Source organism: Rhinolophus ferrumequinum, chromosome 17 (genome assembly GCF_004115265.2).
Source record: "Rhinolophus ferrumequinum isolate MPI-CBG mRhiFer1 chromosome 17, mRhiFer1_v1.p, whole genome shotgun sequence".
In the NCBI taxonomy this organism is placed as follows: domain Eukaryota; kingdom Metazoa; phylum Chordata; class Mammalia; order Chiroptera; family Rhinolophidae; genus Rhinolophus; species Rhinolophus ferrumequinum.
In genome coordinates this window covers 60,070,227-60,085,931 of record NC_046300.1, presented here as the reverse complement: position 1 = coordinate 60,085,931, position 15,705 = coordinate 60,070,227, and the positions used below count along the sequence as shown (strand labels likewise).

The following is a 15,705-nucleotide window of genomic DNA, read 5'->3' as shown; positions in this document are numbered from 1 at the left end:
CTTATTCCCATTTGTGGTTCTTTTCTGACTTTGCCCCACTCACTAAAACGTACAGCTAGAATATCTCCAACTGCATTCAGCTATAAGTTCCACCTGCTACAAAATCCACCCTCCCACCGCCACCCACAGGGAGAAGGGAGAAAGACAGTTCAAAGGACTATGAACCACAAAGATCTTTAGAAATATTGAGTCCCTGGGTGCCGCCCAAGGAAGCCCTTGCTGATTGGAAATGATGGCACAATCAGATTCCAAAGGAGGCTCTAGGCAAGTTATTATATAACAAAGAAGGGGGTTGGGCTATCTGATACCTGCAGTCTCTTCCAGCTCTTCTAAAAAACAAAACCAAAAACCAACTACTATGGTTTTTCACACACCTTTCTAAATAGGGAGTAAGGATCCTGAATATAGGTCTTTCTGTCTCCTCTTTCGACCTTGGTTCCCTTCCACCCCAACTCCTCACCCCTACAGGATATTTTCTCAAAAAAGTCTACAGCCACTGAATGTTACACTGGTATACTGTACTCAGACTAGAACCTTAATCAATAGCAAAAGAAAAAAAAAGTTCCATGGAAAGTTTCAATTCACCGAAAATTTACAGAAAAACAAAAAAATCATTTCTGAAATCCTGGCACTCTATGTATCCAGCATTTCCCATTCACTGATGGTCCATGGATGGCAAAAACGAAAAGCCTGGCAAGAACACCACTTACACACAATAAAGTTCAAAATCACATTCTGTATGTAATCCTTGCTGGCAAGAATCTAAACTAGTCCTGCAAGCTTAAGGTAGCAGCACGTACCCTACAGAGTATTGCTAATACTACATCTACCAACAGTACTTCCTAGGTGCAAAACGCAAGAATAAAAGATCTTTAGAGCAGTGAGGGAGACACCATAAAAACTGATGACCAAAAGAGAGGGACCTAGTAACATATTCCTTTGCAATTCCCAAATTTGTCTGCATATTAAAATCACCTGGGAATTATTTTTAAAACTTCCAACTCTAAGGCCATACCACAGACCCAAAAAAAAAAAAAAAAAAAAATCTCTTCAGGAGACCAGGTGACTGCAATGTGGTCAAATTTAGGAACCACGGTCCCTCTCCCACATAGAGAATTATATTTGGCATTGAGTGGGTGCTCGATATGCTGTAATCAATTATTGAAAGTATTAACACAAATGAAAATCCAAGGAGAACCTCAAAACAGTTTGCTGTTCTAAGGACTACTAGAGAAGGGAGAAGAGGAGAAAGAAACAAAGGAACCAAAACATGATTTTTCCCTTTGCACTACAAAGCTTTATGTGAATGCTGTGCTCACAGATGGACATAGATGGACACTTAAATGTCAAAGTAACATGAAAGAATTTCTCATGAATCATCCTAGAGCAGAGGTTCTATAAGTGTGTGTGTGTGTGTGTGTGTGTGTGAGTGTGTGTGTGTGTTTGTTTGCTTGGTTTGCTTTCAAATGCCACTCAAAGCATCAGTAAACAATTAAAATGAAAAAAGTATACTAACAAGTGGATTAAGGTAAAACAGATGATACTGATTCTAGAATAAGGCCATACATCATATAACGTGACTTCAAATCCCAAACAAAAGCAAGAAAGGAGTGTATCCAGGACGTGAGCAGGAATCAGCTGCACCATCAAAGAGCACTTCAGTTAAGATAGGAAGGTTAATGCCTCTTAGATTCCTCTGCTCAGAAGCCTCTCTGAGGCAGTAGTTTATTAAACTCAGCTTCAGATTGAAATCACCTGGGAAGTTACTAAAACCCCCGATACTCAGGCAAAGCCCAGACCAATTAAACTTCTGGGAGTGACACGGGCACCAGTAATTTTTAAAGCTTCCCAAGAGATTCTAATGTGCAGGCGAGGTTGAGAAACTCAGCTGTAGGCATCACAATCAATGTTAGAATAATACTTTAAGGATTCTAACTGGGGATTTTAACAAAAACCATTTTTCAAAGATTGCTCTTATTTTTTTTCTATTACAAATACAATGGGAATGGGTCTACAGCTGATTCAAAAGTAATGCAGTTAATGAATAAAAAACAAATTCATAAGATAAGCCACAACCACATTTTGAAATTCGTATATGGGGTAACACCACATACCATTCTGAAAATACAATCCTATTGTCTTGCTTTATAGCAGAGAAAATATCAATATAATTTTTACCATTAGGAAAGGATCCAATAGCAGCAGAAGGAACGCCAGCATATATTCCACGAAAACCACCAGCCTTATTAAATCCTTGGGGACTCTGCAGCCTCGTTTTAATGGTATCCAGAGGAAATAATATCAAGTCAACAGAGACACCTGCTACCCCACCAGCCTTTAAAAAAAGAAGGGGAGAAATAAGAAAGGAAAAATAAGGTTACAATAAAATAAACTCTCTGCCATTTGGGAGTAGGGAAAAGAAGAAGGGAGTCTTTAAAGCATATTTCTCATATCTATCAGTCCCCGGGCTATTTGGCACAGTCAAAGGACCTTCTACCTAAATCTAAAGATTTTCCTGGGAAAATAACCATTATAGTGCTATATTTCCAAATTGTAAATTTTTAAATACATTTTTAAAACGAATGTTTAATAAATTTACTTTAAAATACATTTTAAATTCATTTTTAATACTCTCACATGGTTCAAAAAAGTAAAGAAGCAAACAAATTCAGAAAGGTAAATAGTTCAATCTCCTTCCATGTTGCTACTGTTTCCTCCCGAAAATAATACCTAGCCAGACAACAGCTCTAATGTGTCTTTTGGAGCAAAATATAAGACCCAGTCTTATATTATACAAGATCGGGTATTACATTATATTATATTATATTACATTACCCTACATTACATATATTATATCATATTATAATAAGACCCGGTCTCATATTATAGTAAAATAAGACTGGGTCTTATATGAATTTTTGCTCCAAAAGACGCATTAGAGCTGATCGTCTGGCTATGTCTTATTTTCGAGGAAATGGTAGTAACTCAGGTAACCACTTTACTGGTTTCTTATTGTATCCTTCCAAAGTTACTTTAGGCATACACAAGCAAATATGAATATGTATTTTATTTTCCTTTTCAAAAAAATAAAAGGTGTATACAATATACATAGTGCTGAACTTTATTTTTTTCACTGAATTTATCTTGGTGACCTTTCTATATCAGAACAAATGTTATATTTTTGCCTTTTAACTAATGAGTAGTGAATCTGTAGTAAGACTTTGGGGACAGGGACAGATGGAGGGAGAGGGATACTTCTATTTTGAAACAGGTAATGATCCTTCTGAATCTAGATCTGTATTTTAAGATTCATGTATTTAATTATTCCTATTGTATTCTACTTTGTGTGTATTGAAAAGTCCTTGATAAATTCTTTTAATTACGTGAATAAATAGGGAAAAAATAAGAGCCAAATTCCTAGAGGACGTTAAAACCTGGCCCAAACCAGTCATCTCTCAAGAGACACCAAGTTGCTTTGGAAAGCTGCACTTTAAAACTAAGTTTGAACCTCATAATTACATGGAGCATATGTAGACTATTTCAAAACTGATTACACCTAAGTTAAAGCAAAAAAAATATTCAGAAAAATATGAACTAAAAGACAGTGTCAAAGATAGGTCAATACCAAGGTCTAAAAGTGTCATTTAAAGATGTGAATCAAAACCAGTTTACTGTAAGCTGACGGAAGAATTTCAAAGAAATAACTCTAAATATGGTTCTTATACAGTAATTTTTAAACTGAATTGTTAACTTTTCTTAGCTTTTGAATTTTAAACCATGTGAAATATGTTACTTATTCAAAAGTTAAAATATACATTATAAATACACATGTATATTCCAAAACAGAAAAATTCGTATTATTCAAACATAGGCTAAATTCTAAATGATCAGCTTTTCCAACCTCTGGGTTTACAACATGCTCAGTGGGTACAAGCTTGGTACCTAGCAAACACTCCCTGCTCTACTTACCACTCACCATAAAATCCCTGGAAAAATGAAATTACTCCGATGAGAAATCCAATAATTAACTAGCAGAGGTAAATTACTAAAAATTAGTTTATACTAGAAAAGTACATTACCATAAACATTAATACAATACGATATGATCAGCCTGAAAGACACGACAGGACCTCAAAGACCATGAAGGTCTACTCTGCGAAGGACCTACAAAGATATCATCAAATAACACAATGTGCCAGTAAAGCACCACAACTGGGAGTAAAAGAATGACAGTGTGGGATTGCTCTCTGGATATAAAGGCGGCCTTTTCCTAGTCATGGGGAAAGTAGGGGGAAAAGCCAACCTTTTCCAACGTTTTTTCTCACATATTTTTAAAGGATTTTCTCAATTCAGTATGTAAACAAAATATTTTGCCTGCCTCTTCATTTTCTCAAAACACGAAAACTAAAATCCTGCTGAGAATGTCTAATAATGATTGGATTCGTTAAAAACAGGCTGCACTTCATTCTAATTTTCTCTTTAATCTTAGGAGAGGGTTCAGAGAGATGCTTACTATCTACTCCTAAATTTTAATCAATAAGGTAATTACTCTTTCAATCTATTTGGCTACTTTGCATGTATTGATTCTCTAACCCTTCTTTCTTCAGAATTCTTATCTTCTGAGAATAAAATGACCAGATTGAATCTACTTATCTAGCAAAATATAAATCAAAAGTTACTAATTGCTTCTGCAGATTTTAAATTTCTGTAATTCAAATGTCATTTAAATTCATGAGACTGAAAAAAAAACAGCTAATAGAGAGCAGGAAGAAGAATAAGAAATACCTATATATTTATTCACACAGCAACATATTTAAGATTTAAACAAAATCTTTAAGGATTGCCTATCATTTTGAATCAATGTTGTTTTGTACATAATTATGTACAAAATAGACAAGCCAACATCAGCTGAATTACAAGGTACTTTACCAAATTATTTTATTTTTTAGCCTGAGAAATTTGTTTTATTTACGATCATTTATCAAAAGGTTATCAGACAAATGATTAGTTTCAAGATTTATGGTGGCTGACACTGAAAATGGTTATGAACTAGACAACATCCAAAAATATAGAACATAACCCAGACAACTAGCAAGCCTAACTACAGCGTAACAATTTATTGCAACCTTGATATCGTATAGATAAAATACACATCTCTACCTGAAGTTAATAAATGTAAAAAGTACTGGCAGTTTGTAGAGAGGAAGTGTCTAATTAGTGCTTTCACATTACTCTGGGAGTTGAAAAAAAGTCAAGATTACATGCTACAAAACCTTTATTTTGCAAAAGGAGGTTGGCACAACAAGAAAAAATCATTGCTGCTCAACTACAGGAAAAACTCAAACCACTTGTCTAACTAAGCAGAATCATTTCAGGCCACTGGCCTAAACTGCAGCTAAGAAGAACCAGAGGACACATTAACATGCCTCCTGACATTCCCAGTTTTCTCCACCAGGAAGTGGCCACCACTGACTTGAAGCAGCTCCTCCTTAGAGACCTGCTGCCTCTGCTTCCTGTTACACCAGTCGTCTTCCCCATTCACCACTCATCCTCCCTGCAGTGCTCCTTGCCACTTTTATACTAATGGCAGAGTCATTTTGTAAAATGCAAAATTTCAAGTTCATTTTGCCCCTCTCCAGTTTATATTTCCTCCAAACTTTCCAACAGCCTTTAGGATGAAGTTCGGGACCCCATCTGCCTGTCCACCCTCAACTCCACCCACCATTTGCCCTTTGCTGAGTACCTTCTTGCCACTTTGAGCTCTATTTTCCTCATCTGCTCTTCCTCATTTCTAGGACTTTGTACAGCTGTTCTCTAATCCCCCAGTCTAGGATTAGACTCTCTTGTTTCCACATGCTGATCACAATTTTAATTCTATAACTGAGCATCTAACCATTGTCTGTATGTCGCACTAGACTGTAAGACCCATACCTGTTTTGTTCACCAATGTTCTCAGCACCAGTACACTATAGACACTCAACTATTTGAAGAATGAATGAATTAATAACTATAATGAAGGGCTGCTACCCATATTTTAGAGGGTACTACAAGTCAACCTAAAAAAAGTACATCCAATTTTTGAAAATTGCAAAACACGGGACGAAGCAATTCCCAAAAGGAAAATGTAAATGGCCAACAAAATTATGAAAATATGCTTCCCCATCATTAATGGTCAAATAAAAACAAATTAAAACATTTTCCCAATAAAATTGAAAAGGTTAAAAACATGAAGACTAGTAATGGGCACTATGAAGGAAAACAAATTATTATAATCTATTGAAGGGCAATGTAGCAAAATTAAAATGTTAAATTAAAAAACCCTGATCCAGCTATTTCTAAATATTTCTCCCACAGAAATAAATGCATAAATATATTAGAATGTTTACTACCTCATTTGTAAACAGTTTGTAACAGTAAAAAACTGGAAATAACCTAAAAGTCTATCCTAGGGGTCTTGCTGGAAAAATTCTTATATCCAAGTGATGAATTGGTAAACAGTCTTTAAAAGAAAGAGGTCATCTGAACTCACTGGTACAGAAACTTGTTACAGTAGTAAATTAACCAAATAAGCTATAGAGCACTGTAGGCTTTATAATCCCACCTTTCAAAGAAATATGTATCTATTTATATATGCATACTTAGAAGTCTGGAAGCATACACACTAAATTGCTAAAAGTGATTACCTTTGTGGAAAGATTCAAGATGAGTATTTTTACTATCTTGTTAATTTTTGTATTGTTCAAGTTTTGTAATGAGTATTACAAACATAAAAAAGCAAAAGCTATTCAAAATACTCTCCCATCAAAAAAAACTCCAAATTCACTGCAACTGGAATGTAGGACGCACTCAGTAAGGGGTAACTGTAGAACCTGGACCCGGGGATTCTAAACTACCTGTCCAGCTTCATTTCACAATCTAACAAACCTTGAGCATCATCCAATCTGACTATTCTGTTTCCCAACATGTCAGAAACTTCTCATTTCTGTGCTCCTGCTTAGGCTTTCTCTCAACAGAATGCCAGTTACTATACCCTTGTCTCCTGTCTACACAGCCAGCAGACCACTTGCTCCCTGCCACCAACGCCGCCGTGCATGCACGCACGCCAAAATCCTCCTCATTGTTAAGGCTGTGAAAAAACGCCACGTCCTTCCTAATGCCCTTCTCAATCTCCCCGAGTTAAATGCTACTTCCTTGACCCCCTCATTTAACTTTGTTTATATTTCTCTTTGGGTACTAACGAGGATATCTGACATCAAGATCCTTCAGAGTGGAAGCCAGGACCTTTGCCGTCCTAAATATCTAATCTAATCCAGCACCTCGTGCGAAGCAGGGCTTCTGCCTTGTTTGTTGGTTTGAATCAGATGGAACTATGAGTGATAAGCAAACGCTTTATAAAAAAAATTAAGTGTTCAGAAGAAAAACTGCATTAAGTCACTGTTTAGTTGTCTCTGTTGTGGTTTGTCACTGCACTGTGACAGCGAAAGCCAGTGTTATCTGTCTGCTGCTGTACTTATTAACATTCCACAACTATACCCACAGCTTTGTGGTATATTCACAGTAATTTCTCCAGAAATCCTCTGCTTATCATCACCTCCCAATGGAAAAGACTGTAGGTTCAGTTTTGTTCAGTGAGGCTATTCTCAAGAATCCAATAGTTCTAGAATTTTACTTGAGTCTTCTTCCATTTCTCCAGAAATTCTTTCAGATTAAATATTGCCTAAGACCACAACTTTGGCATCAGACAGACACACTTGGCTTCGATCTCAACTAGGTCTCCTTAGGAAAGCTATTTAACCTCCCTCAGCCTATATTTCTTCATGTATGAAATGGGAAAAATAGTACCTATACTTCATAGCGTGTTTGAGAATTGAGTGACATCAAATGAGAAATACAATTACATGAGCCTGTTACACGCTTAGCAAAATGTCCATCCTTAATCAATTATCAATAAATATGAGTTATTTTTAGTATTATGCAACTAGAAATACTTCAAAGCCTGCCGTATTTCTGACATGTCAATATTAAAAACCATGCAAAACTGACATGTAGTTTACCAAATACTAAAGATTACATTCATATATTAAACTTAATCAAGTCACATATAAAATCTGTAAGTTCAAGTCTTTCATTAGCAATAATGAAGTTAAAGCTCTCCTCAGATTCTGCTCCCTGGACAAGAATCACCCACAGACATAACAGAAGCCACATCATGCAATGCATGGCAGGAACAATTCAGCGTCGACTTCAAAAACTTGAGAAATACTAGTGTTCAAATTTATTTATGACCCTTGGATTTGAATTTATGGGTTAATTTTTAAAAAGAATACCAAAAAACGCTGACTACAAAATTGTAATGATATGAGCGGATAAGAAAAAACTGCATAAGTACATGTTAAAATGGTCAGTAAATGGTTAGTTTTTACCACCATTTGCAATCACATAGTTAATTTTTATTTCTGTTTAGCGTCTGCTCCTACATGACTGTAAACCCATGAGGGCAGCAACCGTAGCTTTGAGGCACTCTTCCCTTTTGAGGTACGAAAGCCAAAGCTAACAAAAGTCTGGTTAAACAGGTTAAAAGATACCAGATTTGTGGAGGTGGAAAAACTGTGGGTACACTTTTGCCTTTCTTCTACTTGGCATTTCATTAATGTTACTGAAATTATGTCTGTATCATAAAAAATTTAGTATTTAAAATTTATGTTTGCACATATAGTGTTTGTTTTGGAAGTGGAAACAAAAGCATATTCACAAGTGATCTCCTCCTAAATTATCACATACTAAAACTTTCCCAATACCCCCCTCTTATACTGAAAGAAAAATAAGAAAGGAAAGGTAGTCCCATCTTCTGGTACTTGAGATGCAAAAGAAATGACTCCATCACAGCAGCGCCTCTCAACTGTGATCCTAGATGACCGGGGGTCTCCAAGGGTGCACCACATGCGCCACTGACTGATCAAAATTCAGAATTCGTATACTTGTGTCTAGCTGACTGCCGGCTCAACACGAAAGCAAGCAAAAAAAAGACCTGCTCATTTTGACTTTAATGCCAAGAGGAAACAAATTACACAAAGCAACCTTGAGAACATGAAGTATCAATCCCAATTCCTTACAGATTTGTAAATAACGCTTCATTATCAGACACTAACTTCCCTTTACTCCAGATTGAAAACTAGGAGGCTACCTTCCAGAAAGAAAGATTTGGGGCAAAGAACACCGAAAATTTCCCTTAAAGGAGGTCCAATACTTCGTTCTTATTTTTTCTTCTATTTTCTCAACCCATCTAAGAAGCCCTAGCAACTACCCATGCCCTTCCCTTCAAGACCCCTTCTTCAGCATAAGGGCAGATCCAGTTCTCAGCATAAGGGCAGATCCAGTGGCAAGGCACAACATGCGTATTATGAAAAAGCTTTTTCAGAACCACCTCAAAAGGGGGAAAAAAACACAAGACAAGCAGTCCTTGAACCTTGCACAGTACTCACACAGGAATTTCTGTTACCTACCACAAGTAGCATAAGCCCTCCAACACCATGGTTCAAATTACAGTTATCATAGGGACATTTTACAAAAATGGCAATCAAAAGAGGGAATTGGCCAACAAAGATAAAAGCGCAGCAAATAAATGAAAAGTGGTAACAATGAAAGTGAAATTCAAGTCAAACATAAATGGTGTTATAGAATAGCTGGCTATGGGAATACTGACATTTCTGTCATGTGAGAGACTAGATATGCAGCCAGAGGAAATTAGTGAAGGCAACCTTATCAACATAAGGAGGAAAGTGGTTGGGACAAAAAGGATGAAGTCGTCCCAGAGGAAGTTATGCCAGCAAAAATCTTCACATTAAAGGAACTCTTGCAGATATTTCACAACATTGAAAGTACATAGGATAAAATGTTGGAAGTTGATCCAAAGTTAGAAAGCAGTATACAAGTTCAGACAATTAAGTTCGCGAACTCATCCCAGAAAATGTGCTACGTACCTCATTGCTGAGTATCACTACGGTCAACTTCAAAGTACTCCCCTTAGGAAACTATGCACCGAAGCCAATGCCTAGTCCACCCTTCAAAGTAAATTTGGAACTCTTTTTCTGGAATGGCCATCAGAGCTGTCATCGTATTACCCTTGATGTCCTGAATGTCATCAAAATGTCTTCCTTTCAACATTTCCTTTATCTTCAAGTAAAAAAGAAGTCATTGGGGCCAGATCAGGTGAGTAGGGAGGGTGTTCCAACACAGATATTTGTTTACTGCCTAAAAACTCCCTCACAGACAGTCACATGTGAGCTAGTACATTTTCATGATGCAAGAGCCATGAATTATTGGCGACAAGTTCAGGTCGTCTAACTTTTTCACACAGCCTTCTCAGCACTTCCAAATAGTAAACTTGGTTAACTGTCCAGTTGGTACAACTTCATAATGAATAATCCCTCTGGTAATCAAAAAGGTTAGCAACATTGTTGCAACAAGTTCACAAACTTGTTAGACCTTGTATGACATTTGCCAAGGCCTAAAAAAGATGCTTATTCTGTAAATTATAGGACTAGAAGACAAGTACTGTTCAAATTATTTTTGATACATTTTTTACAAAGAAATACATTCTTAATGTTTCCAATGTTTTAAATTACAATGTACTAAATACTAGTTTTACTATTTTTTCATTTCACTATACTTTTTTAAAATCAACAGTAAGATTTTACTTTTTAACACCAACAAGAATTCTTAAAGCTCATTAAATTATCATTTTTCTCATCATTAAGACCACTGCATGTGTCATGCAGAGTCTCAGCGCCCACTCCCCTCACAAGAACGCAGGATATGGTAAGGCCAAAAAGGAACTACAACGGAGCCATACATAGGGGAGTCATACCACTATAGTCTCGCTGGTGGCTGGGTTGGAGACACAGGAAGCAGGAGCCACACGATCCGCAATCTTGCTGTCTGCTTCTTTGCCAGCCAGCCAGCCAGCCAACCAACCAACCAACCAAGCCCCTTGCCAGCGAAGCCATGGCAGTTATAGTAGCGGCTAATGGCGAACCAGTAATAGCTTATGGCCATCCAGCCACAGCGGATGGCCATCTGATCACAGCTGATGGCCATCTAATAACTGAGCCAGCACCTTTACACATCAGGCCGAGAGCCTGGAAACTGCTCTCTGAGACTCTGTCCCCACAGCATGATTTCTACTTGCACATTCATTTGTACAGCCCCACACTACCATGCAAAGGATTGCCCGTACTTTACACTGCATAGCACCCACACTTGCCGAAGTTCTTTCACCTATAACTTAAGTCTGGTTAAAAGTAACTGCAGCAGGGATGTTTTTGGTTTCATTCAGAACAAGCCAGGTGAATACATGAACTACAAACTCAGTGAAATAGTTAAGTACTGAAAGTGAGAGAGAGAAGCGTCAGGCATGTGATAAAGGATGTGCTATTTTTTAAAATGCAAAGTACTTTTTTGTATTAGAAGAACCAGAAGGAAAAAGGTACAGGCATATCTCATTTTATTTAACTTTGCTTTATTGCACTTCACAGGTGTTGCATTTTTTTATAAACGGAAGGCAAGACCTCCACCAGCAAAAATTAAGACTCACTTTATTGCGATACTCACTTGATTACAGTGGTCTGGAAATGAAACCACAATATCTCCATGGTGTGCCTGCACTCGCAATATTGCAGCAGTTGGAACTACTATCTGTAATGCTACTATCAAAATTATTTCATATCAATGCTTTTTTTAAAATGAATGGAATAATATTTTTACATAGTTTTAATTAGGCATGAACATATGTACACGTGTACTGTGTTCTATTTTTTTCTTTTTTATACTCATAAGCATTCTCCATGTTGTTAAAGCACATGCACTTCACAAGCACTAGTTGAAGGGTCGCTGAATAGTCCATGAAATGCATCTATCATCGCTTACCTAACCATTCCTTTTATTTTATATTTAAGTGGCTTCCGATTATCTTCCCTGCGTTAAATGTTATGGACATCTTTAGGTTGCTAATATTTATTCCAAACTACATTCCTAAAAGCATGCACCAGTCAATGGACTCTTTGAGGTTTGTTTTGTTCTGTTTTGTTTTGTTTCCTAAATAGCCCACTCTACGAAAAGGTCTGGCAATTAAGTTCGCAAACTTTCCACCATGTAAGCGTAAGGTCCAAATGAAAACTGACAATATCCCAGAGGCTCTCCCCTTATTCAAACCTATAGCCCTTCAATGACGCTCATGAAGATTTAGGAGGGGAACATTTAAGTATCTGCTACATGCCAGGCTCTGCACTGCATATTTGAGGTTATCTCCTTTAACCCTTAGAATCCTATTTCCAAGACTTCAGCAATCATCTAGGCCTACCTTTCATTCATTCACTCAACAAATAGTGTCGAATGCCTACCAAAGGTCAGGCTCTGCTAACACGATAGTAAGCAAAACAGTACTTCCGCAGGCGCGCTCAGCCTGTCTCAAAGATGCTGCCAACCTTGAAAAGTGGCCACTCCATTTCTACACTTTGATAACAAAACCTTCTAATGGCTTCCGTTATGCTTCAAAAAGAATCCAAATTCCTATCCATGACCCCCAAAGATTCACCTCAGCTGGTTTTGTCTGCCTCTCCAATACCATCCCCTGCCATATTACTCTTACCCAGTAGGCCTCAGCCACCACTTAAACATTCTAAACTTTTCCATCTAAGGGTTTTCTCATGTGCTGCTCGCTCTAAACTTTCCCCTCTTCACATCAAAATGTCTTGCTCCTTCCTGTCTTTTAGGTCTTAGCTTAAATGTTACCTCCTCAGTTTCCTTGGTTAGTCCATCTAACGTAGGTTCTCCAATATCATTCTCTCTCTATCCCACCTCAGTTCATTTCTTTCAGAGTACTTATCCTTTGGGTTTGGCTTGTTTGCCACTGTATCTCCAAGGGTAATCACAGTGCCCAGTGGGCAGAATTCATGGCAGATAAACTGTGTGCTGAATTAATAAAATGATTTGTTTTTAGCTGGAATGAAATCTAACTTCCTTGAAACTTATACCCACTGATCCCAATTTTACCCTTGGTAACTACACTGAAAAAAAGTATACCTTCCTGCATGTGTACCACACTTTAAAATTTTTTTAAACCATTATTCTTTTATTAATTTGGCTCTCACCTATTTTTAGCAACTGCTACTGACTTCAGATACAGTATCCGGGAGCAGTTAAGAGCATGGAATCCCATGTTACAAAGTCTGGGTTGGAATCTGACCTCCAACACTTACACACATAAAATGGATCTCACCTGTGTGATTCTGGACAGGTTATCTAACCTCTTTGTGCCTCAGTTATCTCAACTGGAAAACCAGAATACGACTTCAATTGTCTGACAGAATGAAATGAGATGATGTATGTAAAGAGCTTATCCCAGTTCACAGCACAACAATGTTAATTGTCAAAAGTACTACTGCTAGCTCACCAGCTAGACAGGAAAACTTGAAAGTGGTACCCTAGTTCTTTGCATGCATCTCTAAAACCTAGCTTACGCACGTCTCAACAAATCTAGATTGAAAACCATCATCCCACAAGTCTGGCTAAGGTGCCCCTTCCCTAACACTTTCCATAACACTCTGAAACAGCTAGCCCTCATGCCATTTATTTTAACAGTCATTTTACTATTCTGTCTGCACCACCTGACCCACGTGGGCAGGTCTATTTTGTTCCCCATGCTATCTCCAATGCCTACAACAATAAACATTTGATAATTAAATGAAAAAATTCCTCTGGGCCTCCAATTTTGGTGAGAAGCTTTTTAAAAGTTAGTCTGCTTCTGTCCACTCCCCCACAGCAAGCCAATCCCTGTCTTATCCAGTGCCTATACTGCAAGAGAGGTTTCAAACTATTTGTTGAAGGATTTTTTTTTCCTTTTTTATGTTAAAAAGTGTTGATTCTTGTGGTTTTCTAAGGAAGTAAGCACTCCTGTCTTATGGTTCTATAGCACAGCTATTTCTGCTCATCAGTTGTTCCCACTGAGTCCAAGTTGTTCCAAGATTTGTGCCGGAAAGCCCACAAGCCCAAAGAACACACCAGGTGGCTAAGTGTGGGACATGGGTTTATTGGGAGAGAGTCTCTGGTGGCGGCTGGCCAGAGCCCTTTGCACTCAGGCAGAGAAGCAGCACGATTATATAGGTACAGCAAACAAAGCACATTCGGTGAGGAAAGAAAGAAGCGAGGAGACCTTGGCTGCCTGCTACTCATCTGACTGTGGGCCAGGTCCCTACATCAACATACCCAAAACCTAGCAGAATGCCTGAAAGCAGAATAAGTAGACTAATTATATACTGAAGGAATGAATGGATATGTCATTTTCCGAAACTGAAAAAAGATACCGCAAAATGACAACCATAGTCTGGGACAGGAGGGCTCTGAGTAATTTAAGTAAGCAGTTCTTGCTTTCTTACATATATTTTCTTAATTCCCAAGTTCTCCAGAGTGTAGTTATATTAATTGAAGCTTTTTTTTTCTTTATGGAGAAACTGTCTTCGTGCGGAAGACAATGAGTCAAGTACTCCCGAGTCCCCCGTCTCTTTCTGGTCTCAACATACGGCCTTGAGAGGACACCCGAAGGCATCCCAGGAGTCCCGCGCTGGAGCCCCAGACCTGGTGACCAGGTGACCTGATACAGTCCAGCGCGCAAAACCGGAAGAAATTGCTAGTGCAGAGACGTTCCCACAGGCACCAGTGCCGGACTCCGGCACCCCGAGCGCCCCACTCTACCGCCCCGCACTCACCACCAGCGAGGCCGTAAACCCAGGTCCGTCCATGGCCCAGCAGACACCTTCAAGGTTACAATTCGAAACTGAACCGAGGAGGGTCGTGGACCCATGCACTGGGCGCCGCCATTTTTGAGGCGGGGCCTGAGGTGCCTACACTTCCGTGGTCACGTGAGAACGAACTACAACAACTACACGTGCAACCAAGAAAACTGCCAGGAGCTCCGAGGAGGGGCGGGGTCTGCGGGAGGTGAACGAGCGAAATCTCGCGACTCTGCTCTGCCTCCGTTTCCTGCAGCAGCCTGTGATTCCGCTGGAAGGAGGAACTCTCGCGAGCAAATAAGCTTCGGCTGAGATCCAGGAGCCGGGAGCCCTTGACCGAGAGCTGGGTGGAGATAAAGTGTAAGCCGAGGAGGCGTGGCTATAGTGTAGGGCGGGGTCATGAAGGAGTAGGACTAGTTTCGGGGGCGAGGATTGTGGTTTCTAATCAATTATTTGTTTTTGGTGTATCTCTTGGTTTTATCTGTAAAAATTTTGTCTCAATTACTATAAAACAGACTCAATATCAGAAGATTATTGAAGATATAGAAAACACTTCAAAAATTTCCATACTGGAGCTAAAAATTAGCATCCTCCTCTTCTCCTTACTGGCAGTTATTGCACTTTAAATTATTTATTCAATTATTTATTCGCTCGTCTTCTTCACTGTGGTACCAGTATACACCGCGAAGACCACTTTATTAAGTACTTAATAAAAGTTCCTGGAGTGGACCTACCTTTACATGTATTAAATACCTTCTATGTTTCCATACATTAAGAGACAACTGCATCTCAGACATGGTGATAGATGATAGACACAGTTTCTCATTTAATACAACCATCTTGTAAGGTCAGCACCATTGCCATCCTCCTTTTACAGAGGGTCCTGATGCTCCAAGAGGTTCAGTAGCCAACCCAAAGC

The 15,705-nt window shown here is 38.5% G+C and overlaps 1 protein-coding gene across 4 annotated transcripts in view; it reads right to left on the bottom strand.

Annotated features, from left to right (window-relative positions):
• SLC25A26 (solute carrier family 25 member 26) overlaps window positions 1–15,056 on the bottom strand; it is a 148,241-nt gene extending 133,185 nt beyond the window's left edge. For 2 of the 4 annotated variants that reach the window (XM_033131664.1, XM_033131665.1), the window contains exons 1-2: window positions 14,763–15,056; window positions 2,179–2,335 (exon numbers count right to left, since the gene is read on the bottom strand). In XM_033131664.1, coding sequence (XP_032987555.1) covers window positions 2,179–2,335; window positions 14,763–14,795 — 190 coding nt within the window. In that variant the 5' untranslated portion in view covers window positions 14,796–15,056. The remainder of the gene's footprint in view (window positions 1–2,178; window positions 2,336–14,762) is intronic. The other 2 variants (XM_033131668.1, XM_033131667.1) reach the window with 2 other exon arrangements.
• Between the last annotated feature and the right edge of the window lie 649 nt (window positions 15,057–15,705).